Here is a 25,329-nt window from a genome sequence, read left to right as displayed (position 1 = left end):
GGTGCTGGGGGGTGCCTGAAGGTAATGGGGGATCAGGCTGGTGCTGGGGGGTGGGTGTGAGGGTGGTCATGGGCTCAGGTGCGTGCTGGGGGTCTTAGGGTTAGCAGGGTGGTGTCTGAAAGTGCTGGGGGCTCAGGTGGGTGCTGGGGGGAGTCTGAGGGTGCTGGGGCTTCAGACAGGTGCTGGGGGGGCTGCGGGCAGTCATGGATGGAAGTGGGTGCTGGAGGGGTCTCAGGGACACGGGGGGGGAGGGGGGCTGTCTCCGTGTTCTGGGCTCAAATGGGTGCTGGGGGGTCTCGGGGAACTCCGGGCTCCGGTGGGTGCTGGGGGGTCTTGGGGCCACCGCGGGCCGTTCCGGGCGCTGGAGGGTGCCCGGGGCCGCCCCAGCCCGGGCCGTGCCCTGGCGGAAGCAGGAAGCGGCGGGGCGGCCCGGCCCGGCCCCTCGGCCCCCCGCGGCCCGCCTCCATCGCGGGCGGGAGGAGCCCGGAGCCGGGCGGCGGAGCGGGGCAGCCGCCGGGCGGTGCCGGGGTGAGGCCGGGGGCGGTTGCGGGGGGACGGGGCGGGAGTCGGGGGGGTCCGGAGCACCGGGGCGGGCGGGCCGCGGCCCCTGCGGTGGGCGCAGGCCTGGGGGGCTCCCCGGGCCTCAGCGAGGCCCTCGCCGGGCGCCCAGCTGCGGGGGTGGGGGCTGCTTTCTGCTTCAATTTATTGATTTTTTTTTTTTTTTTTTTTTTTAAAAAAAAGGCCCTGTCTGGAGCTCCTCTGCCTCCGAGATAAATAAGGGCCATGGCGTGGGCCTGTGGCGGTGGGGTGCAGGTCCCTCTCCGGAGGGTTTTTAGCCCAGGGCTGGGGCCTGACCCCCCTGAGCAGGGCCGAGGGAGGCAGAGAAAGGGTGTTAAAGCAGATGAGAATGTATTTGTATTTATATCGCTATTTCAGGGTCACCAGCGAGGCGAGCAAGCTTTCCCTTTTAAAGACTCCTCCGACAGCGTTTCTCTCTAAATACTTCGCTTTCTAAAGCCCGGCTCCAAACACCCCGCCGTGCTTCGGGTTTGCGGGTAGGACTGGGCGCTGGGGTGGAAACCCTTCAGGCCGAGAACCAGCTCTATTTATATTTGCAGAGAGAGCTGTTTATTCCTCCTAGGGTGCTGGAGTTCATAAAAAAAAAAAATAGCGCTAACATATGGGTTCCCTAGTTTAAAAGGCCTGTCTCTGAGAGGTTGCTGTGTGGAAGGAATAAGACTCGCTCAGTATGTGCGTGTGATGGCGAAGTGGGTACAGTAGTCTGTTGTTATTATTTTGCCGGTTGTATTGTGGTGATAGGAAGGGAAATAATGGCTTGTTATTTGTTTTTTAAGGCCTCATTTGCTCTGAAAACAATGTGGGAGCGTAATGCCTTATTTCCTAGCTGAGGACATGGGTTACTGTTGAGTTTGTCAAGGAGCTGCGTTGGGTTTTTAATGTCTGTGACTTGCAGGGGTTGTTTTCAAAGGTATTTGCTCAGAGTTGAATACAAATGCAGAGGGGGGAGAGCTGGGATGTATCTTGGTGTTTTATCGTAGTAGGATGCTTCTGCGGTTTGGAAAGGTGATTTGGAAAATCACCGTGTTTGCCAGCATTTCTGTAGGGATAAGTGTTTCAAGTGGTTCCAGACAGATTCTGCAAGCAAGGGAAGCTCGCTGAATCTGCTGGAATTCGGCACGGGAGAGCTTCACAGGTGAAAGCTTTGGCACACAGGAGCCAGAGGAAGCTAGATAACCTTTCAGACCATTTAGTGCACCAGTTGCAATGTCAAGGCAACTAGAGTAATCATAAAAGCTGGGGGGAAAAAAAGGGCATTTAATATCCTGCAAATGTGCTGGCTCTTGCTTGTTATACGAATCAGGGTATTACATAAATGAAAGAGTTAGTAAAGCAATGTATTGTTTTTATAGAGCCAAGTGCATGCCAGGTGCTTTACAGATGAGAAGAAAAGGTCCCTACCTTGGAGAGCTTACAATCCATAATGAGATATTATTGATCAAACCTGCTTTGGGGTAGCTTTGCTAGCCCATGGGGCTGCTCAGGTGGTAAGATCTGGGACAAATATTTGCATGGAACGCAAGGAATGTCGGTAGAACAGGGCCAGGAGCTAATTAACCTGGCAATGTAGTGCAGCATGTTCTTATTGCGTGCTTGGGGTTAGGTTTTAATTTGGCATTTTACTCTTTTGGTGTTTCTAAGGCTGTGGCTAGAAATTTGACACTAATGTTAATATAACCTCTGACATTAGCTGCTTGAGTTGGATGCTTAGGCAGCTGCTGACCAAATAAATAGGGGTTATTTTTCAGCCAGATAATTTTCTTGATCTGATTCACCATGTGACCACATAAACAAATGTGCAAAAGCAGAACAGGGAGTTGGTTTTGGGAGGAGAGGAGCAATTGCTGAAGCTGGTAGTCCTCTTGAAAAGTGGGGGTTTTCTTCTGAAATGACACCCTAGCATTGCAGGAAAAAAGATATTAAAAATGCCAGTGCTTGAGTTCTGACTTCTAGGAACCCATGGTTTAGGGGGAGAGCTGTCGGCCAGTTCTTTACAGGCAAATCAGATTTCAAGTTTGGTTGCCTAACAAGAGAATCCTATTTCTTGATACATACATACATACATTTATGGCTGATTTGTCCTGTGGGAGCAGCCAGAACGAGTTACAGCAGAGCAAATCTAAGTTTAGGTAGCATGTTACGCAGTGCTTGTCAGCTTGTTCTCAAGTGAGCAAAACGGATCTGTGCTTTTAAAATGCAGGTTGTGCTGTGAGGTGTGTGCAAAGAAGACCCGTGTAAATCGTTGTACAGGTCTTGCAGTACAGCGACAGACTTCGCAGAGCAAGGTGGTGAATTGGGTGAAGCAGCACACAGGATTCACGAGCTGGTTCCTGGTGTCAGGTGGTACTTGGAGCAAAAGGGGGACAGGGGCCTGATTTCCATTTTTCAGCTGTGAGCTGGGTGTATTGGTCGTGCTTCTTGTGTTTTTACGTGATGGTCCTCAGCCTGTGCTTTCAGGGCAATGCGTTGCTAAACTCTGTCTCTCCAGAAAGAGTTTTGGTTGTCCCAGTTTGATGCAGGGTAGAGTTTTCCCAGCTCAGAAACAAGAAGCAAAGCAAGACCTCACAGATGCTCCCTTTCTCCCAGCAGTGTTTGTCCGAGGCTAAATATTTGTCCGAGGCTAAATAACAAGGGGATTCTCACGTTGGCAGCTATTAGCTTGTCCAGCAATTTCTTTGCATCTTTTCTTCAGCTCATCTGCTGCTCTTGGTATCGTGAGGCTCTGCCTTTGTGGCAGACAGGGGGAGTGGTAGAGGAACACATTTCTTTTTTTGGCATCTTAATGTTGATCACTCATAGGTGTGTTCTTACAAGCTTCCCCATTGAAATTTCACGGTGAGAAATAATTTGCTGTCAAATGCCATTTTGTCTCGCCTGCACAATGCAATTCTTGCTGCCGTATTTACGTCTGTGGCATTTCTGCATATGAATGACCTGCAGGCAAACTTTCAGAGGAACTAGAAGCTTTTGTTGCCTGCAGAGCATGCTGCTATCACGTTACTGTTACTCAATAATCAGTTGGCCTGGACATTAGGTTGCGAAAATGTAAACAAATTGTAAACTGTTGAACTTTGCCCCATGCGTACTGCTTATTTCTCTGTCCTGTTCTTATTGCTGACAGGGGATTTGGTGCGAACAAATCTATGTTAAAATAAGCGACTAAAATTATAGCGCAGGAGAGCTTAGCTTGGCTACTGTGTGTGATGATCGGCTTTGTATTGCTGGCTCTTGTACTTGGTGAGCAATCGCTTTATGGGACAGATTCATTTGGAATAGATGAATAAATGGCGTTTCATTGATTTCTGGGAAGCTTTGTTCATTTACATAAGCTGCGAATCTCAGCCGGTTCTTCTCTTGTCAGGAAATTTCACGGCTTCTTTCAGTCCCTGGGAGATATTGAACCAGCAGAGACTATTAGGACTGCAGCTAAATTTGCCTTTGGCTGCGAACAGGTTTGCTCCAGAGGAGCCTTCCTTCTTGCCTAGACGTTGCAATGTTCCTGTGATCTCTCTGCACATGCTGGTGTTGAGCTGTACGGCTGGAGTGTGTTTTCTGTTAACATTCTGAATCTCTCCACAGGGATTTTTCATCGGAGGCCATGGAGCTTTCGGCCAATGAGCTCAGCATTTATGACAAGCTATCCGAGACGATTGATCTAGTGAGGCAGACTGGCCACCAGTGTGGGATGTCAGAAAAAGCCATTGAGAAATTCATCAAGCAGCTCTTGGAAAGAAACGAACCCCAAAGGGGACCTCCGCGGTACCCTATCTTAGTGGCTCTCTACAAGGTAAGATGTCTTCTGTGCATGCACAGACTGTTTGAGGGTCAGAAGTTCCCCTTTTGCACCTGAGCCTTTTATTTCCCATTGCATTTTCTTGATGAATTTTTTTGAGTTCTTTATTTAAAAAGCTGTGAAGTGTAGCTTCCTTCCTTTGTCCCATGAGCTGGTTTGAAAACAGAAGACAGCTGACCGAGATTTGAAATTGCTCATGTGTGTTGAAAGTTTAGCATGTCAACACCTTTCTCTCCTTAAATTATTAAAGAATGAGACTTGGATTGATTCTTCAGGCAAAGATTCCCACTCTCAGCACCCTCAGTGGAAATGTGAGGAAGGAAGGAGATTCTTAATGTTCAGGGTTGAATAATGAAGAGATCCAGGTTCTGTTTCTGACCCTGTCACAAGCTTCTACCTGTCTTTATTCTCCCTCTAGTCTCTAAAATAAATCTGTTGCCATGATGCTTGATGCTAGAAAACTGTGTTGAGACCCTTAACTAAAAGATGCTGTAAAAAGTTTTGCAAAGTGGGTCAAAGGATGCTATTGTTAGGTAGGTTCGAGATGTTTGCTACAGGGATGAAAAACTTCCCACTGGCATAATATTCAGTAATATTTTAGTGTCGTCTTTACAAAATCATCATGATGGTTTCTATTTAGAAAAAAATTCAAGCTTTCTTCCTCACGTCCTATAAAAAGCTGTAAAATGAGGCAGGAGAACAGGAAACTGGAAATTTGAACTTTCAGCTTCTGTTCTGGTTTTTGCTGTTGATCCACTTTGACCTTGGCCGGGGGAGAAATGTGTCATGTCATCTCTTTAAGGCTTATTTGGGATTCTGGTATGGAGGAAGGAGCTGGTGCCAACTCTGCCAAAGTGTTTCGAGGCTTGACGGATGTTTGCAAAAAGCCTTGAAAACCTTGTGTAAGAGGTATGGCAGAAGTGCAAGCTTTTATTTGACTAGGTGGGAGGAATCGGAACTATCTGTAGATAATCCTCACTGCCCTGGTGCTGGACTATTAGCAGTGCTAAAATATGTGAACAGAGTTGTGTGACTTGGGTTTGAAGGCTGCTTAATTTTGTCCTTGGACAGCCCTAACAATAAAACTGAGTGACAACTCTGTGTACGTAAATAGCATTGCAGTTGAAGGAGGAGCCACAGCAAAAATTTGAGTGTTCATCCTACAGCGCACAGCCACAACCCTTTGATACCAGCGAGAAGGTGTGTCCTGTTCTCAAGACACATCAGCTCACTGCAGTATAATTAATTATGGGCCTCTTTTTCTCTCGCAGGGCCTGCTCACGCTGGGATTGGTCTTGCTGACTGTTTACTTCGTGATCCAGCCATACAGCCCACTGCCGCCTGAAGCTCCTCTCTCCAGAGCCCAGGCCTGGGGCTCCCTCGTCAGTCACATCCGGCTGCTCTCTCTGCCCATTGCCAAGAAGTACATGCTCGAGAGTAAGGAAATTATTTCTCTGCTGTAACATAAGCCTAGCAAGAAATACCAAGTTAAATACCAGCCATGCGAATCATTTGAGTGTCTCCCTGGGCACCAAATAACAACTGTGCTACTGGCATGGCACCATGGTTTTCTCTTTTCCTACCACTGTACTTAAAAATAGCATCTTGAATTCTAGCTAGAGCTCTTTCCCTTCCATTCGTTGGGGCTGAAGCGTGTTTTATCTCTAACTTCATAATTTTGTTCTTGCACATTCTCTTTTCCTTGCTTTTAACACCTCGGGTTTTTTCTTCCACAAGAATTTCCCTTCCTCTAAAAATCTCTCCAGTTCTGAGAATCATGCTGAGATAGCTATGCTGGGTAAATGTCACCTTTTTTATTTTTTTCTGAGTAAGCAGGCAAGAACAGTTTGTCAACCAAATCTTGATATCTGTGAGCAAATGTAGAAACCTCAACATGTGACCTGGATTTAAGGAAAAGTAGTTTTTGCCAAGTGGCGTATTGGGAAAGGACTGTGGGCCTGAGAGCTATGGTGTTTATAGCAGTTAACGTAACATTAAGGGTAATGTGTGTGTGAGGAAGCTAGATAAGTGGCTCCCTAATGAGGCGGTCCCATCACGGGAAGGAACATAATAGATTTTTCCTAGACTGGCATAATAGAAATGGAAAAGTTTGAGTATTTCTCATTCTCAGTTAATAATTTCCACTGACTTAGACGGGCAAATGAGTGTAAGCATGAGCTCTCCCTCTTTGATAAAATACAAAGAGTGTCAGTAATGATAAAGCTGTGAATTATTTTGAGCAGGGACATGGCACAATGTTGATCGTCTGTCGGCTCACTGTAAAAACAAACTCCTGTATCCATGCCCTCAACAGATTTATATTTAGCTTCAGCAGCTCATTGTGTTGGAGTTGTCTGTTCTGGCTCCGACCTTCCTGCCGTAGCTAAAAAGAGAGCCCTGAAATGCCAGCGCTGTTCTGCATTTTCTCTGTGTGTCTCCCTCTCTTCCGCTGACACGTGGGATTTCTGTTGATTGGGGTTTGTATGGGTGGGACAGGGTATCCCCCATTGTTCATCTCCTTCCTTAAACACTGGGATCTCCCATAGGGAGGAAAAAACAAAGGCGAGGAGATGGCTCTGATAGCCACTTGACATTAGTAGCCTGCTTATCTAATGCATTTCAGCGTTGACATGAGTCTGTGCATGCCCCTCTGCTTCTGTATGGAGAAGGAAACCAACAGGAACTTTAATGCCCGTGTTTATTCAGTGAAATTTTGTTCAGAAAGTTGACGGGTTCTTTCCTCAGATGCCATAGGGCCCCCTTGGATGGGGAGAGCCCAGGGAGGTTCCTTGGGACAGCAAAAGGTTTCTAGGACAGGCGCTGCCTGAAATCATGAGCGTCTTGCTGTGAAGATAATAAGAGTAGGAGCAAATCTGGGCTACTGATGGGAAAACCAGCTGAACAGGGAGGAGGTAGGGAAACATCCAAAGGAGCAGGGGAGAAGGGAAGGGAAGGATGGATGGATGGGGAGGAAGGATGCGAGGTTGTTTAAATTGCATGTAAAATCCCTCATGCCTCCGTGAGTCCTGGAAATCTTCTGAAGTGATGAGCATTAGGGTGGTTAGCAAGCCAGTTCTGGGGAAAGGAGGGGAGGTACAGAGGGGATGAGGCAGTTCCCGCTCTGTTTTTCCAGCAGTAATAGGTTGTGGTGGAAACCACAGCATGTCCCAGTTAACAGATTCGCGAGGGATGGCTGGGGTAACCTTGATATTGCCTCAGCAAAAGGAACTGGACTAGACCCCGACTATTGGAATGGGAGAGTGCAGCACCCAGGCTGAACCTTGGCTGGGTTCCTGTGGGAATCCCTCGTGTCCTGGCTTCCCGGCGGGCAGCTGCAGCCACCGGGGCTGTCCCAGCGTCCGGCTGTCCCAGCAGCGCTGGTGTCAACTTCACGACTTGTTGCTGAGCGGACCGTGGTAAAGCCATCCGGCAGGGATCCGGAAGAGGGAGTTTCATGGCGTGGGGCTGAGTGGTCTCCTGAGCTCTCTTTCAGCCCTGCCTTGTGCATGATGTAACGGTTTGCCCTTAATTTTGGCCTTGTGGTCTGCTGAAGGGAAGGGGTAAAGCTACATCTTGCCGTCCTGTTTGTTGATGTGAGCATAAGGCTGGGAGGTCTTGCAAGCAGGTCTAGCGTTCTCTGGTGCATACTTGCATAGGAGAAGGCACCGTGCAAGGATACTGAGCGGCAGAGAAAAACACTAACCAAGGGACTTGACGTACAGACTCCTCTTCCTTTCTCTATGTAGATCCTGGTAGATGAATTTTTTGAGGGGGCTGAGGATGAAACTTGGAGCTTTCTGTGCTCAGGCACCAGTTCAAATCCAGCTCGGGCTGTTCTTGTTGAGAGCCACCTGTTAGCAGTTTGGAGGCTGCCTTGGCCCACCGGCAGTGCTGGCAGACTTCCCCCGGCTGCGCCGCCCAACGTGGTGCGGACAAAGCCCGGCTGTGGCGAGCGTGGGCGCATGGGTGGTCCGGTTTGCTTCCTCTGGGCCCGAAGCCGCATGGGCAGGCAGGGGCAGCCTGCCCGCATGGGGCTGCGGTCTGGGGCTGTGCTGTCCCTCCTGAGCCTGCTCGGGGAGTAGTGGGCCCAGGGCAGGTTTCCTGTCTCCAGGATTGCAGGTTGGAGCCTGGTCCCCTGGTAGATGTGGGCTGAGGTTTGTGTTGCAGAACAAGGGGAGCTCGGATGCTTGGTTTCCCCTGAGATCCAGAGCCTCACGTTAGAGTGGTGGTGAGGCTTTGGGAGGAGCAGGGGTGCGGGATACTGCTCCCCTCTCCCTCCGGCTCAGGGTGACCTGCCTTCACTCTCACCTTCATCCTCGTCCCTTCCACCCCAAGAGTCGTGCCGTGGGTGACAAGGGCTGCCTGTCTGTCGGTGGCTGTGGGTGGACCTTTGAGCGGCCGAGGTGAGGAGCAGCGTCCGCAAAGCGCTCTCTTGCGTTGAGTTTGTAGGATTAGGTCCAAAGTAAATTTCCTTTTTGCCTGTCTCTCTGCTCTGTTGCTTGCCCGCTTTCTCCCCCAGATCAATTCCCATATTAAAACTAATGTTCCCACCCTTTGTTTCTTCAAAGCTGACTCTTAGACCCTTGGGTTTGGCATCCATGCCTCTCTTTCAGCTGTTTTCCCAGGGCTAGGAACCAAGGTCCCTTCGGTTGGGGAAAAGTTCTGCGGAAATGTGGTTTGCATTTGCTCTTCCTGAGCTCATGTTTACGCAGAGCTTGTGAAAGCCCCAGCGCTGGGTCACGCTGCCTGCTCCGGGCTGGAGGAAATGCTTCTCACCATTGCAGTGTGCGGCTGTTAGCTGGGTAGATCAGCGCTTCACGTAGTCCCCGGGGAGGCGATGGGTTTGCAGACCTCTGGGCTCTACCTGCTATAAGGAACACAGTGGATTTTGGGTGGGCACGTGGGTTAACTCAAGGCTTTCTAGTGCTGTTCTGAGGAGATAGTAGGGACTGTGCAACCTGGATTCATTTCTCTTCTCTGACATAGGCTGGGGTGGACAAGTCATTCCCTCTGTGTTTCAGTTCTCTGGTGCGAAGTAGGGATACGAGTACTTCCCTCTCCCCTGCAAGCATTAGGAAGTAATATAATGAGCTCTCAAAGTCTGTAGTAATTGGAGCCAAATGAAAAGGGGTTTTCTCTTTTTTTTTTAACAGTTTTAAAACCACAATGGTGGTCACTCTACCTGTTTTTTTTGGTGGTTCTTCCCTTCACAGCTGTGTGACATCCTTATAGCTTTGTTAATATCTAAATATGAATTTTGATGTCAGCTGGTTGATAACTGTTCCCTGCCGGCCACACAGAGCAACAATGTGATGAGCAGAGCATTAAGCTGCTCTCACATTAACTTGTGTGTCTGCCCATGTTAAGTTCAGTCCTTGCAGCTCAAAAACCTCAGCAGAGCGGGTCAGTCAGTGGCAAACAGGCTCTTGTCCAACAACATGACAATTTGCATGTTGTACTGATAGCAGGGGTTTGTAATGACCTCAAGGAAAATCCAACTTTGCTTCTAATAATGAGACCCGGTCCTAACCGCATGTATCCTACGCAGTTCAAAATCAACTGGATCAGTAGCTGCTCAGCACCCGTAAAATCAGGTGCAAACACACACTTTGGAAAAGGGATCCTGTGCAAGTTACCCCCAGCTCGGAGAAGACTCCTTGTGTTTAAAAACTCCCTTTTGCATAGACCAGAAGGGCTAAAATCATGTTCATTGGTTTTATACATAATCTATTTTAGAGAAAGGAACCCTGGTGGAGGAGCTGCGTTTAAGCAACACCTTGTAAATGGCCTGTCACTGTCACATCCCAAGGCCTGCCGGGTGCCAGAGCTATTTGTAGGGATGGGTCGCAGCAGGCTGGGTTACTGGGAGAGGACAGCAGCCTCTGCCTCTTGGCTGGCCACCTTCAATTTAGCTGGAGGCTTGCCTTGGCACCCGGCCAGGTCCTGGCTTCTTTCTCATCTTAACCCTTTGCAAGCAGCCTGCGATGGGCCAGCCGCAGCCGCGTTTCTCTCCGCTTCTCGCACTCCTCTCCTCCCCTCTTACTATAGCCCTGAAGTGTGTTTATCCTTGGCACAGCTCTGTGCAGAAAGGGAGCATCCAGCACGCCTATCTTACACGAGGGGGGACTTTCTGCTTGCTGAGCACCCAGGTATTCAGCCAGCCTTTCCCCATGGGTTTTGCAGCCCACGCTGCATCTGACCTGCTGGGTTCAGTGATGCACGAGCCCGAGGAATATGGGCCTGCTCTGAAGGAAAGGGTTGCACAAGAAGGCTGCTTGGGAGGTGAAGCAGGGTCTGATTTCATGCTGCCTTCAGCATGGCCCTCTCCTCTTGCTTGCAAAGGATCTTATTTTTTTTTTTCCCTAAGCAAAGTCAAGCTGGATTGCTCTTGTGTTCGTGCATATTCTCATGCAGCCTCTCTGGGGGCTGGAGGGTTTTGAGGTGTATGTGAGCGTGGTGTGGGTTGCAGCACTGTGCAGGGCTCTCTCCCATCCCCATGCAGCTGTCAGTTTATCCGCTCTTTGTGTGCGTGTGTAAACAAGCCTTTTAGAATACAACCTGAGAGTGACCAACAGACACCTGTGTTGGCTCATTCAAAGGGGAAAAAAAAGGATGACTCTGCAGTGCAGGGTGGTGCCAAGCTGTTTTCATATACCGCTTTGCTTTGGCTTCCGTTCAGCCAGTGGACTGTTTATTGGGATGTGCTGATGGTAAACTAACTCCAAATAATTGTGGTAATCTGGAACATGAAAAACTCTTCCTTTTGCTTCTATATTTTGATGCCTCCAGAATTTCTTGTTTCCTCATTTGCAGAGCAAGTGAATTCTCGCTTTGGGTTTGCTTCCCTGGAAAGTGAGCGAGTGTGCCATACGTGCCCTGTTGCAGAGGCGTTTAGCAGCCTGGCAGAGCCCTCTTTGCACTAGTGACACAGGCACATCAAACCTTTTACAGACTCAAGCCACTGTCGGGCAAGTGGCAGCAACTGGGAGGGATTTGCTTCAAAAGCGTGCTGTTCCTCTGAGCCAGATTGCTCATGCAGACGCTGCCGGAGCAGCACAAGCTGCCTTCTAGGGCACGGAAGCAGAGGTGCAGGCTGGAGTGGATTTTGGAGGCTTTCCTGACAGCTTGGTCCCTGCCTTCGGTTTTCTAGCTTGGTAGGTGCAGATTTCTCCTGGAAGTAATGGTCTTTCACCCTAGTGGACTGCGAGTTCCTCTTGGGCTAGGCTGAGCAGACTTGATTTCACAGTGTCTCGTTGGACCAAAATCATTTTTGTGCTTTGCTGGAGATTGATTAATCATCCTTCAGTTGTTTGACCAGCCGTTACCCATTAGTGAAATGATGAGTAGTTCTTTGAGCTGTTGACTTTTTACCCAGAACAAAAATAAGGGTTTCTTGATGGGTTTATTTGTAGCTGTTGTTTTGTTGCAAGCTGTTCCTGAAAATGCTAGGAACCAAACTGGGAGGTACTTTCTTCTCCCGGCATAAATATATTCAAAATACTCGGAGCGACAAAAAAGTTCAATGTAAGAAAGAGGTGAGGATCTTGTGCTGAACAGGGACCCTCTTTGTGGTATATATTTAAAACCCCACTGTGATGCGTTCCTTAATCAGGACTTCCACACTGTAATTAATAAGCACTCCTAATGATTCCTGTCTGACTTACTCAAGAACCCATCAGTGTAGCCTGACTTTGACGTGACATTATAAATGATGAAATTAATTTTCAGCCCAGTGAAAAATTTCAGCAAGATGGAGCTTGGGAAATGTTGCTTTTGCAACAAAGAGCTCCAAATGTCTCCTCTGAACTGTGCCACACAGTAACTACAGAGCTCTTAATTTCTGTATCTATAAAGTAAGAACGATGACATTTACTCGTGTCATAGGCTGTGACTGTGAACTGATGTCTGTAAATTGCTTTGAGTTTTTAAAATACTGTTTTATCTTTCTGTAAGGTCTGGGAAAGGGGGCATGGTGATAAGCACATATAGTATATCCTGTTGCAATGAGATAGCACAAGTAACAAGCTATTGACTCGAGGAGTATAGTATCTATAAGTCTGCAGTGGTCCCAACGTGGCAAGTGGCTAGTCGTACCTTAGGAGCAAGAGCAACCTGGCTTGCGTGTTCTTTGGCTGACAAAGCAATAACAGTAGGTTATGAGCTGCAGCTTCACTTTAAGGTTAAGGGCTAGACCTTGCAAATCCCTGTCCTTAAAATAATGGAAAACAGCACTGTAAAATCCAGCATCTGGAAGCTAGATATTTCCAACTGGAGGGAGAGCTGCAGCCCTTCTGTGGTGATGGTAATTGGACATCAGAGCACTGAGGATCTCATGGCCCCTTTGTCACTGGGAATCTTACAGGTGGGATCGAATGACTCTTAAAAAGCTCTGCCCTATGTCAGCTGTAAGAACCAGCTTGCAGTTGGGCTTTTGCTATGAAAATGAGTGGAGGAGGTAAGTATCCCACAGGCTGTCAGATGCATGTCTGTAAAGGGCCCCTTTGGCCAAGGGGAAAGTATGGTTGCAGACAGCAGAGGGTAGGCTGAGGTCTTAATCTCTTCCTTTAAAAGGTCTCTTCAGATCCACCTTGAAAAATTCCCTGACTCTTACAAATGTGCAGCTGTGGGGAGACATTGTAAACGTGGAGATCGGCCTCTTCTCATTGTTGCATCTAGCACGTAGGAACAAGGTTGTGGCTGTCAGTGCAGTGCCACAAATGAGTCACTGCGTCAGGCCTGGGTGAGTCCACCCCCATCCTGAGCTTACATTTGAATTGGCCAATGTAGAGTTGGTCATGCTTTTTGAGAGCCCTGAGGTTTACCTGCTCCCCTACCCTGATTACAAGTATTTTTGTAGTTCTTGATGATATGTTGGATCCTGTGAGGGACAATCCAAAAGTGTTGTGGGTGTTAATGAACACTTGCAGCCAGGCTTGTACAGTGGACCTACGAGAAAGGACAGAGAAATGTCTTGTGAATGTTCAGGGCACGGGCCAGTCTTTCTTGAGAACCCTGAGTTCATCCTAGGCTTGCTGGAGTTGCTTGACTGCTCCTAGCACTGGTCCCTAGTGAGGTATGTGGTGGGACTGGGGAATAGCGTCATCCTCAGAAAAGAGGAATTGGGAACCAACCTTTGCAGATCGTGGAGCTGCTTAGTGCGTTAGACAGCCCTCTGGGGAGTTTGCTTCTAGTTATTGTGGGTGATGGTAGCAACAACCTATAAAAACAGAAGACCTGAGGGGACCGTGAAGTCCTGGGGGAGTCCCCCTTCTCCTGGGCCAGACTTTTCTGTGCAGACTTAGCTGTCACTTGCCTGCTGGAGACTTCTTCAGCCTTGCAGTCCTGAGTGCTGGGGAGCAAACCAGCTTGGTGGGGAGCCAGTAAGCTGCCTCAGCACCTGCAGTTCTACATGCAGGAGGTTTTAAGTTTTCAACACTTCGTTAGGGTCAGGAGCAGCCCTTGGCTCCTTGCATATTGCTGGAGCAAAAGGTCCCCCTGCTACAGGGCTTCCCTTTGAACCTGCTGCAGTGGCAGACTGATATTTCACCCTCCATATGGTCCCTAAAGAGACCAGGGCTGTTGCTGAGATCCTGCTCTCAGATCTATGTGGGCAAGTTTCCATAAGTTTTATTGCTTCACTGCAACGGGCAGAAGGAGGGCCAGGTCTTCTCAGTAACCTCTTAGCTTCCAATCTGGTCGTCCACACCCAGCATCTCTGGGGTTGTGTGCACACACGCCTCTCTAGTGCTGGGGACAGCCAAAAAACTTGGGAGATCCTCTGTGAAAATGGCCAAGAAGGGCGGGGTACTAATTTTAAATTGATTGTAAGTTGAAAATTATTTTTCTGCATAGTGGAAAGTACAGTCATAAACTCCTTCTAGCATTAATCATAGATGTGTTTTAAGGAAAGTTGTTATCTCTTTGTCTGTGCTGTGTTAGCAGCTGGAAGTCCCCAGCCCTGGCTCTGCTAGGAGTTATCCTGACACAGGGGAGGAGACAGCTCTTGTTCTGGAGAACTGTTAAAGCATAAAAGTAAATATTAGGTGGGTATGACTGATGGGGAACTGAGGTTCTGCTTAACAAACTGAAGGCTGCTCCTCAAAAAGGGGTGAGAAAGCACAAGCACGGAGGAGAGAGTAGTTGGGACTGGCCCGCACTTCTGTCGCGTAATGGATAGTTGTACGTGTCGATACTACAGCTGCTTTCCTGCACTCAAACTCCACAGGGATAATTGCACACGCCCAGCACTTTAACATTTGAATGCGAGTGGATGGGACCATCGTGTGACGGCTGCACGTGATGGTTGCACTGGGATGAAGAGTGCATCTTTCTTTTCAATCTCCGAGCAGGCTGCGCGTGCGCACAGACAGCGCAGTCGACTTAAACCCAAATAATCCCCCAGGGTGTCTGGACAGGGTGATAATGTAAAAGGAATGCAGGGAGGGTAATCGAAAGAGAGAATAAGCATCCTCAGTAAAACTCCTGCTCTGGTCCCCAGTGTGCAGTTGCGTGCCCTCTCCTCTGCACGCCATCTCTTCTCCCTCCCTCCCTGGCAAGGGCAGGCGCTTCTCGCTGCCCGTACTTGTCATGCCAGTCACACGCATGCTGGTGCACAGACTAACACCCTCAACAATAAATCTAAAAGATTAATTACCAAAAAAAAAAAAAAAATCCCACAACCCCACTTGCGGCATTTGAAATGCGTCTCAACCGTGCTCCGCTTGGGTTATTCATGGGGAAAAGAAATAACCTCCTGAATCGAGCAATTGAGAATGCAAATATCCCAGCCTAGCTCAAAAGAGGAATCGAGCTCTATACTGTCAAGCTGATTAGCATCCCGTTACGTGGGGTACTGCCCTGAGCCCAGAGAGAAAATTTTGGGACAACTGTGCTTAACGCTCTGGGATGAGGTTTCTAAGTTTTGCCCAGAAAGAAATTATAGTTTTGCTACTCCCTGTATGATGAGAGACCATAAGCTATGTTTTCTTGTTCTCTTCATGGCGACTGCCCTTCCTCTGGTGAGATCTGTCAGCCTTTTGTTTCCTGTCACTGACCAGCTGTTTTTTGTGAGTTGAGTTTTTTTGTTGTTGTAAAATTGAAGCTTTCTACAAGCAGTGGAACAAAGATTTTCTTTTTTCTCTTGTGAGCAGGGAGGGAAAGTACGTTGGAGCAGTTTCTCATGGGAGTGGGACTTCTGCTTGCAATAAGGATTTTACACTTTGTTTTGCCTTTTTACCTCTTTCCCTGAAAGCAGTGTAGACGCGTCTTCCAGAAAGACTAGGAATTATATCCTGATCCCTTTCAGTTCATATCCCAGCAGTAGGGTGGGAAATGCAGCATTTGGGAGTTGACTGGAGATATTTAGAGAGAAAAAAAGCAAAATTAATCCCAATCTGCTCCTTGTTGTTATGTCCCAATGAAGCTAAATCCTCTATAACATTCCTCATTGTCGGTTGCAGATGTTGGAGGGAAAAATCAAAACAGGAGCTTTCCTATTAAGTGCTGTTCACCAGTTATGACCCATGTGCAGGAGGGTGAGCGTGGCTGGAAACCACGATGGCAGTAACGGGCAGGCTGTGTGCAGGTTTTTCACCCCTAAAAAGCTGCTGTGCATCCTTGTTTCCCAACTTTCTTTTTCAGCCAGCTTTCACTGTCTCTTCCTTCTCCCCTTTCCCATCCACTCCATTTCCCGAGTGGGTGGCCTGCAGTCGTGTCCAGGAGACATGGGCTGTGTTCACACATGCTGGCACCAAACGAGGCGGGTGGGCCTGTCGTGAGGGACAGATCTCTGGACGTTTCATGTGAGGTGTGTCCCAGGCCTTGGGTTTTTCTTAACTCACCCCAACAGATCAGGTGTTTGGGTGGGTTTGCTGCCACTGCCTGAGTTAAACATCTCCTCATTGGATTAAGGCTGCAGAACCAGGGCTGTCACTGCCACAAAATTAGAGCCGTGTCCTTTAAGCATGGCAGCTGCTCCTGCGGATCCTTTAGCATAGAAATACATGGGGCATTCAGCATTATCGGCTCTTGTCCTGTTCATTCAGTGCTGCAGCAGGTCTCTTCTGTTAATGTTTACTTACTCTTTTTGTGCTGGGAGGGCTGTTAAGTTGGGGGAGGGAGGCAGGATATAGGCATCAAGGAATGGTTTCCCGTAAAAATTGAATTTTTGAAGATGTAAACATATGCAGTCTTCATTGTAGGCCAGTTCAGCTGATTGTGGTGTAACAACGATTTCTGGAATGTAAAATGGATATAGCTGTAGTCGAGGGGTTCCTCATGCTGGGACTTTTCTCCCCATTTCATCTCAAGTCAATGCATGGGATGAATGAAAACAGCAGCAGGACATCTTGGTGATATCCCATGTTCCCCAGCATCTTCTTCACATCGGAGACTGGGCAAACTTTGCGTGGGACAGAGTCTTTTTTAGTTAACACAGAGGTAAAGGGGAGGGTAGTGATTTTAGGAATGTCTTAACAGGGTTCATGGCACCAGTGCTAACGACGGTAGAGTTACTCTTTTCAACCTGGATCTCTTTTTGTCTTCTGGGTGTCTCCTTGATAACATGTTGGGATTGCTCTTTTGCTTGTGGACTTCTTTCAGTTTAATTGTGCTATATATGGTGGTTGCGATCCTTCTATTGATAATGAAAGGGCAACTTAGCCTGTATGCCTCATATGTACAGAGAAGTGGAATTTCCATAAAGTTCTCCCATTTCTCACAACCCTGAGCTGTATCTCCAAAATCTTCAATCTGTGCTGGAAATGTTCTGTGATGAGTTCCCTGCCCTGGTGAAGCTTGCTCTTTTTGAGTAACTTACAGCCATGGGAAGCTATAAGAAATCTCAGTGTTTCATGTTAGGGATAATGAGTTTGTCATTGTGTCTGTCTCCTTTCCATTTCATTTTTGGTCTTATTAAACAGGTTTCTCTTGTTTCCTCCCAAGAATGCCAGGACTGGTGGGCAGCAGGTTGCAGACAGAACACTTCCACGCTTCCCGCAAACTGCACAGTCTGTTCTGCTGTGAAAAGCCTTCAGATAGTGACAGACTTCGGAGAACTATCAGAAAAGCTTCCGAGGTCTCAGCCTTTTCTAATCAAGGTAATGCATGGATTTGTAAGACTGGATGATTAGTCCAAACTCTTGAATAGCACCAGCCAAAGACCCCTGCCCACTATTTTCAACCACAAGCTCAAACTGCTGATTGAGGTAGAAAATATATCTAAGATGACATTTGGCCCCAGTTTGGGGCTTTGACATCTTTGTCAGGGGGTGAGGAGCTCACTGCAGCCTTAGCAAGTTGGTCCTCTGACTAATTATCATTGTGGTTGGAAACTTAGCCATCTAGATGGCTGTCGCTCTTGGGTGTTCTTTGGCAGGATGGAAATGGGAGTGGGGAGGAACCCTAGGTGCACAGCTTTTGTTTTGTGTCATTTAAGACGGGGCAGCATCTCTCCTATGAAGAACTGAAGCATTTTCAGTCCCAAGATCCAGAACTGGCAGAGGTTATAATAGAAGAAAATTCAGCTGAATTGTGGAGCTGCCCGTTTTTCTTTCCCTGGTGAGTCAAAGACAAACCATGTGACAGATGTGTACATCCTTTCTGCAGGGGTGCCCAGGCTTTTTGCCTATGTGAACTACCAGGAGCTTGCAAGTTGCACTTTAACTGGAGGGAAGGGGAACAGGAGTGGGTTAGAGTCTTCTGTCTACCTGCTGGCACTGATTTGATCCAAGGAGAAGACTTCCGCAACTAAAAATGGAAAGTTGCGGCTGGGACTTCACGTATTGCTCCCCTTACAAGTCAAAAAATATCCCAGTGACTGCTTGGTCCTGTTCTTCAGGCCATACATTAATCATCTGGGCTGTGGTCTGATCACCTGAGGCAACTGGTTTACATTTCCAGTCCCCTCTGTTTGCTCAGTGGAAATCCTCCACCATTAGTGCTGACTGAGAAGAGGTGTCATGACTTTTGCAAAACACTGAGAAGTAACAGAAAGCTAAGGGATCCTGCAATTTCTGGCTGGTCTCGTGCAGGAAAAGCGGCCTACCCCAATCCTGGCCCTCTGTTAACTGTGTGAAAGCCTTTAGCATGGCTACAAGACACTTGAACAATTCGGAGCTCTCTAAGGTTGCAGAGCAACCCAGTGTGTTAGCCAAGTCTTTTCATGTGGAGAAGAGCGAGAAGTAACGTGGGAAGGTGCCACCTGGTGTGGAGCAGGCTCCCTGGCGTGTTTGTACAAGCAACGGAGCAGTGTCCAAGCAGGCTTGGAGAAGGGCATGGTGGAGTCTGTGCTTTGGCTAATGCTCAGATGGGATCTTCTTGCCGCACTTCTCGACCACAGCACTGGTAGACGGATGATCAGGGTACAGAAGTATTAATCATGTCAAGCCGCTAGACAGAGATGTAAAAATAACAAGCCCCACCCTGCCTTTTCCAGTTACATTCCCTGGCCTAGAGAATAGACTTGGATTCCCCCTGCCTTGCCATGTGGTTTCAGTTATGGTTGCATACAATGCCACCTCTCTGCATCTTTTGTAATTAATGGATCCGACCAATGACTCAGATCATTTTAAGGGAAGAAGGGAGGAAAATTAAGTTTAGGCATCCATGATGATCTGTTTGTTCCCTGTTTACATGGTCCTGCTGCAGGTACTAAGAGGAAGATATGAAGGAGCACAGGTTTAGAAGCTGAGAGGTTGAATCTTGCTCCTAGGGGCTAATCTATCAGCAGGCTGTTTATCCAGCATGAATATTTGTGAAGAATTTTGCTCTTGGAAGTAGCCTTTTAAATACAAGCATTATCATTGTGTGATATTTCTTTAATATGGGTTGGTTTGTTTTGTTTAGGAACAAATCTGTGAATAAAACTCGGATTCTGCAGGAATTTTTCCCCACTTCCTCTTTGCTGTCCTTCTCCAAGACAGTGTCCCTGGAGAGCTGCTTCCTCATCCGCCATCCAGATTTGGGGAATAAGGTGAGAAATTCATCCCAGAGACATTATCTCCCTGTCTGTGAGTTGTCCTCCAGAAGCTCCAAGTCTTTGGGGGATTTGCAGGACATTTTCAGCTGATACAGCCCTAAACCCTTCTGTCAGGATTGTGTCAGTTCTGTCCATCCCTGTGTAATGTGGCAGCTCAAGGTTGCTGTACTGCCCAGAAGACGTGTCTAGTTTTGTGCAGGTGGTGCACCGCGTCCATCTCCTTCGGCAGTCAGAGGTGCCCGTGCGGTGTCCCAGCTCCGTTCACGTTTATGTCCTGGCGTTGCTCTGTAGCTGGGTGAGGGAATGGTCTTTTTGGGCACAGTTGGTCAGAATTAATTTAAGAGTTGCATTTTAGGAGCTGTTCCTGGCAGTAAGTCTCACCCATTCTGAGATACCTGCCATGGAGACGTTTCACTGAAGATAGTGACACTTCAGGCTTCTAGCCTGATCTCTGTTTTCTTGTGGACTTTGTGGGTGTGGAGGGCCTGCGTTGCCTTGGACAGAAGAGGGGAGGAGGACCCTTTTGCATGCAGCTGACCTCAGCTATGATCTACTGGTAACTGGGGGGAGCAGCAAACCTGTGGTTTGCGCTGTCTCACCTTGCTGCAGGGCAGTGACTTGCCCCTTGTTTGATCAGACAGACCCAAGAAAAGCTAGGAAGGTTTTTAAAACATTGTCCTCTCATCCTAGAGCTACAGTTTGCACAGCCTCTTTGCTGTTGGAAGTGGACAGCTCACCCTGTCTGTTGTACCTCTGGACAAGTGCAGAGGACACTGCGAGATGTTCAAGGTGGAGCTGGAAGCTGGAGATTTGGGTGAGTACCGGTGCTGTAGCATGCAGGGTCTAGGAGATCCCTTGGAGTCAGGAGACTGCTTCCAGCTGGGTCTTTTCTGTCTGACACCTGAGAAGGTGGTGTGTGCCATTACCACCTCCAAACTGGTGTGTGCCTGCTTGTGGCAGTACAGGGGAGTAATCATTCTGGACTGGGAGTTTGTGGCCCTGAAGAACAGGATACCATGAGATGCTCAGTGTAAAAACCGAGCAGTATGGGCTACACAAGACACGGTGCTCTGCCGGGTGTTACAAACCCAGCGTGTCATTTAGGGCAGTGTCTTTCCAAAGGGCTTCTGCATACCCGCATCGCTTCACGGGAAATGTGAGCAGTCATTAACCGTGGATTCATCTAATATGGCCTCTTCATTGCATCTTCCAAAGGTTATGCCAGCGCAGATTACTGGACGATGAGCTTCATGGCCAAAGGGACAGAGCCGGCGGTTGTTTGTGATGGAGCTGCTAGCTAAGGATGGTGGGGTGGGAAAACAGAGCTGTTTCCAGGACAAGAAGACTTTCAGCTTTGAAGCCAAGGCAACATCTTGAATGCGATAGAGCTGGGGCAACTGGGGCAGGCAGCTTTGCCACCCTGCATGTTTACAGTGTTTAAAAATGACTGTTTTCCTGACCCTTGAGGTAATTCTTTGCCTTTCCTCAAATGTATTTTGGGAGAAGCGCAAGCTATTTATGACCTTCCCTGTCCCCTCAGGTAAGCCCTGGGTTTGCAGCAAAGGGTTTTTTCCAGGAGCAACAGAGGGATTTCTCAGGATGAAATTCACCTTGTGTCCTTTGTGGATTATGGCACTTCTGAAACTTCCTGGGGGGTTTGGGAGTGGAGGGGGTCTGTGACATTTCTGTGTACATTCCTCCTGAGGAGGAGGCTTTGAGCCTGTCTTGTCGGGCCAGCTCTATAAAGGGAATGAATTGGTGATGTGTCCCGACTCCACCCCATCTCTCCATCACGTACATAGCTGTGTGCCTCAGTAGTGTGCCCCGCAAAGCCAATCTCAGCTCCGTGCTTCAGGGCCGAGATGAGCCTTGCAGCCTAAAGGCAGAGACCCTCACCCACTGCATCGTTCTTATACCAAAAGAATCTGTTCAGGCCTCTTCTTTGTGTCTTGTGATCACTCTTCTGCGGTCCTCTATCAGCAGGTTGTGAGTGAGTCAAATAGTAACTGTGCTTTTTTTTCCCCACCTCCTTTCCTACAAAAATACTGATGCAAGTTTTAGTGGTGATGGTGCCGAGAGCGCAGTAGTTCTGGATGGAGACGGGGCTAGGTGCAGAGCAGCTCTGTATAAATTTCATCTTCTGATTGTGCACCTAAGGCACCGGAGCTGCACGACCATTTCCATATACTCCTTGCTTTGAGAGGTCCTGCCTGCGTTCCTGGCCCAGGGTACCTACGGGAGCACCTGAAAGCTTCCTCATCCCTGGCATTTTTTGCATCGACTCCTTCCAGACCTGGAACTCTGTCTTCAGAATGAACGTTGGTTTTTCCTGAGTCCTTTCCAAGCTGCCTTCGCATGCTTCCTGTTGCTTGAGCACTGCTTTATCCAATGCCCTGAGAGAGGCTCGGTTTCAGTGTTTGCAGGCTGCGGATGCTGCGGTCCCTTCCAAGTCTGATCCTTTGGGTCTGATCCTGCTGTTGAAGATCATTTACAGATGTGTCAGGCTGAACTCATAGGCCAGGGCTGAGGTTCAGGACATACTCTCACAGTTGTTAATATGGAATTGGGAGGGGTTTTGTTTGAAAGCAAGTTAACTCTGTTCTCAGGAGCGAGAACCTTTTCCTCTGTAAATATTTTAGGTACGTGTAAAATGACAGATTGGAAAAATGTCTATCCAGCCTTTGTTTTTGAGCAAGACCTGGAGAATGGGAGCAAACATCATACTAATCTTGTTAGGGTCTGACAAAAGCTGCCAAGTGGGATGACCACGTCTGGCTCCTGTGCAAGGATAAGGCAGAGGACAGTTCCTGCTCCAAAGAATTCAGTCTGAGGCCTTGACACTATGAACATTTCTATGCATAACCCTTGTTTTTTCTCCTGTAAACGAATAAGAACAACCCCAGTACCCATGTCAGTCTGTGTGCATGGCCCTTGACACTGGACCAACATGCACCAGATGTAGTAGAACCAAAGGGGGAGAGCCTGACTCTCTCAGGACAGAAAAGGACTAATTTAATTTGTAGCAAAATATTAAAGGGAATTGGATTAATAAGACTTCTGTTAGTATTGTTAATGTTTAGGGTGTGTTTTACACTTGTGACACTACATGCAATCTTGTACATGCCAAAACACACACACGCCACCCCTCTCCCTCCTCTTAAAGCCTGGGTCTTAGTTCATGGAAATTCGGGAATTTGGTGATGGCAGAATTAGGGCCTCATTAGCAACTGTTGCTATTTACACTTTGGCAGCTTCTCAAGTCAAATTCAAAGGCTGACAAGGTTACTTCACCTCTTACTGGTTTTGTACCTGATCCATTTCTGTAGAGCATTTGGTTAGAGATGCATACGGAGAGAACCTGCTGGACCCATTATTGCTGAGATTGCGGGTGGTTTGGTGATGCTGTTACTTCTAAGTGTCCTTGAATGTAACTTGTAAAAGAGCTGCGGAGACAATTCTCAAGTGTCTGTGCAATGCTTGTATTTTGTGAGTCGCACTTAAGCCATTGTCACCGTCTGGCTCCTTTGGGAAGAAGCAGAGAAAATGGATCTGTTTACTGTTGCTGTTTAGATTGGGGGGGAAAGGGGCGGCTCTAGGGCAGCAGGTTTGTGCCTATTTAACAAAAGTGCTCTCGCGTATTGCGTATTGCTTCTCCCCTCTGCAAAGAGTTGCAGCTGGTTGGACAGAAGATGGTGAGTCTGGACTGTTTGCAGATCAGCTTTCCAAGTGCACTTTATGGTCTCTGCATAAGTTTCCAGATCTGTGTCTAGGCGATACATTGCATATGTCCCAACCTTGCTCCCTTTGGAGTTTACATCATTTGTTTTTAAACTTCCAATATATTTTCTCTTCCTCTTCCAAAAGCTGTAAGGAATTAGCTGCTAAACTAAAACAGGAGGGCAATTCTTCTGCTGATAAAGAGCCGATTTTTGGCCCTAGCCGCTGTTGAGTGCGGAGCCCCAGTCTGTAGCACGGCTCCTAGAGCAGCTCCTGTCTTCCACTGCCAGAGGAGCAGTGCTAACGCCTTCTGCATCGCAACGTGGGCGAGGAGCCGGGATGGAAAACTCAGAGGTGAGGCCAAAGTGGCAAAACTAGGATGGCCAAAAGGAGGTGTTGACACCTTGGCCAGATGGCTGCAAGTGAGCCCTGGTCATCTTCCTCAGCCGGGGCCCCGGCTTCACGGGGCCTTTCCAAGGAGGCTGTGACTTCCCTAGAGAGCCTGGCAGTTCCGAGTGATCTGCTGAGGCTGAACTGGGGGGAATGTGGCTATTTTCTCAGCTATTGAGGCACCGTGGTGACAGACATGATCAGATGAGTCACAGAGGGTGTGTGTCCCATCGCGGTCTCCCTCGCCTCTAGCTTCGCTTTGGCACTTGCGCGTATCCAAGCGTATGCTGGTTTGGACAATCCCCCTCTCCCCACCCTGGCCAGCTCAGAGGGGTGCCCAGTCAATGCATGTGTCCCGTTTTTTTAAAAAACTATTTGCATGCTTTAGAGCTCTTTGCCTGTGAGCTGGGAGATGGACTCCTGCTCACCTGACATCCCGGAGGCTGCAAAGCTGCTCTGAAATCACACCAGTGAGGCGCAGAAATCGGTGCTACCCGAGAGCCCAGTGGGCAAAGATGCAGAGTGGTCATTTCTCCACTTGTCAGGCTAGAAAGATGGGCTGTCACCCGTCAGCTGGGCAGGAGGATCGGGGTTTAAAGCTGGTTTCCAAAAGCAGGGGTCATTGACCGTTGCTCTCAGCCCTGAACTCAGGGTAACTGAGAGGAGGAGAAAGGAGTATTATGATTTACTTCAGTACCAGGAAATCAGCATCCCCTACGGGAGCCAAGCTGCCAGTTTCTATTGATTCTTTTTCTTTTCTTCCTTTCTTTTTTTTTTTTTTCCCCCCTCCCCACTGGCATTGCACATACAAATTCCCCCGAGGCGGCTCTGCAGATCCCAGCCTCAAACTCCCTTTGCAAAACCCTGGAGAGCTTTCTAGGGTCAGGTTTCCCGGGATTCTTTAGCTTTTCCTGCTAGTCCTCTTGCTGTAATGGTCTGGCAGAGAAGCTGGTTTTACTGGGCTGGATCAAAGCACCTCCCTTCTCTGGTGGCTGGCCTCCCCGGCTTTCTAGCAGCAAGCCTTGCACGTCCTTCCACAGCAAGTCCCGCTCGCAGCGTGGGAACACCCCGAGCGAGGAGGTGGGGAGCAGGAGAGCATCTCGTTACTGGAGATACGAGCTCTGCCAACTCCAGCATTTCAGAAAGGTGATCCTGCCTTTAACCCCCACGTTCACATCAATAACGCCGCTCGGGGGAGTGAAGTTTGCAGGATCTGCCCAGTCCCAGGCTCAGTGGTCCATGTTTAGCCCCGTGGCCCCCAAAAGAACCGAGCACTTTCTGGGGTGAGGCCATGTCAGTGGGCCTTGCGGTGGGTGCACAAAGAGCTCTTGCTTCCTGCAAACCAAACTTTCTCCTCTTCGTAAATTTTATACGTGGAACTATATATTCTCCTCTTCAGGAAACTCCTTCTTGGATAGATTTACTGTCCTGCTGAGTTAAACAAGGGAGATGCTGGACTTCCCCTTTGCTTTGGAGATTCAAACAAATGACAGGTGATTTATTTTTAGCATTATCTCTTTGCCTACGGGGAAGGGGAGGCGTGTTATAGAGGCTCAGGGGTGCTGGGAAGTAAAGCTATATATGCATGAAGACTGTTTCAATGCTGAACACTATAAATTCAGTGGTGGATAAAAAAGAATGTAAATATGCACTTAATGCAGAATTTTTATGGATGGTCATAGTTTAATATATTGCAAACTTTGTAAATACTTGGAAAAAGCCTGTAAAGTGTGTAAATAAATGAGATTTGTATGTAAGAAGAATAAAAAAAGTTTTTACTTTTTGCAATTAAATACAAGCGTTAATGCACCTTCTCCCCTTTCCTGATTTATTTTGTTTTCATGTTGCAGGGCAGCCACTGAGGGGTTGTTTA

The 25,329-nt window shown here is 48.2% G+C and overlaps 1 protein-coding gene across 1 annotated transcript; it reads left to right on the top strand.

Moving 5' to 3' along the window:
* Positions 1-447: 447 nt before the first annotated feature.
* On the top strand, positions 448-25,260 carry C23H6orf89 (chromosome 23 C6orf89 homolog). The gene is made up of 8 exons (XM_072844649.1): positions 448-528; positions 4,159-4,366; positions 5,644-5,809; positions 17,315-17,469; positions 17,808-17,929; positions 19,217-19,343; positions 20,040-20,163; positions 20,565-25,260. The coding sequence occupies exons 2-8, from the start codon at positions 4,178-4,180 to the stop codon at positions 20,648-20,650; spliced, it is 969 nt and encodes a 322-aa protein (XP_072700750.1). The 5' UTR covers positions 448-528; positions 4,159-4,177; the 3' UTR covers positions 20,651-25,260.
* Positions 25,261-25,329: the final 69 nt, after the last annotated feature.

The sequence above is a fragment of the Ciconia boyciana genome, chromosome 23, assembly GCF_034638445.1.
Source record: "Ciconia boyciana chromosome 23, ASM3463844v1, whole genome shotgun sequence".
Lineage (NCBI taxonomy): Eukaryota > Metazoa > Chordata > Aves > Ciconiiformes > Ciconiidae > Ciconia > Ciconia boyciana.
Note: the sequence above shows the minus strand (reverse complement) of the source record. Positions and strands in the feature narration are given on the sequence as shown.

Bases quoted from the DNA above. Each gene is read 5' to 3' on its own strand.
- C23H6orf89 (XM_072844649.1), top strand. From the start codon at position 4,178: ATGGAGCTTTCGGCCAATGAGCTCAGCATTTATGACAAGCTATCCGAG. The intron at 5,810-17,314 runs GTAAGGAAATTA...TTTCCTCCCAAG, and splicing joins CAAGAAGTACATGCTCGAGA to AATGCCAGGACTGGTGGGCA. The intron at 20,164-20,564 runs GTGAGTACCGGT...CATCTTCCAAAG, and splicing joins GCTGGAAGCTGGAGATTTGG to GTTATGCCAGCGCAGATTAC.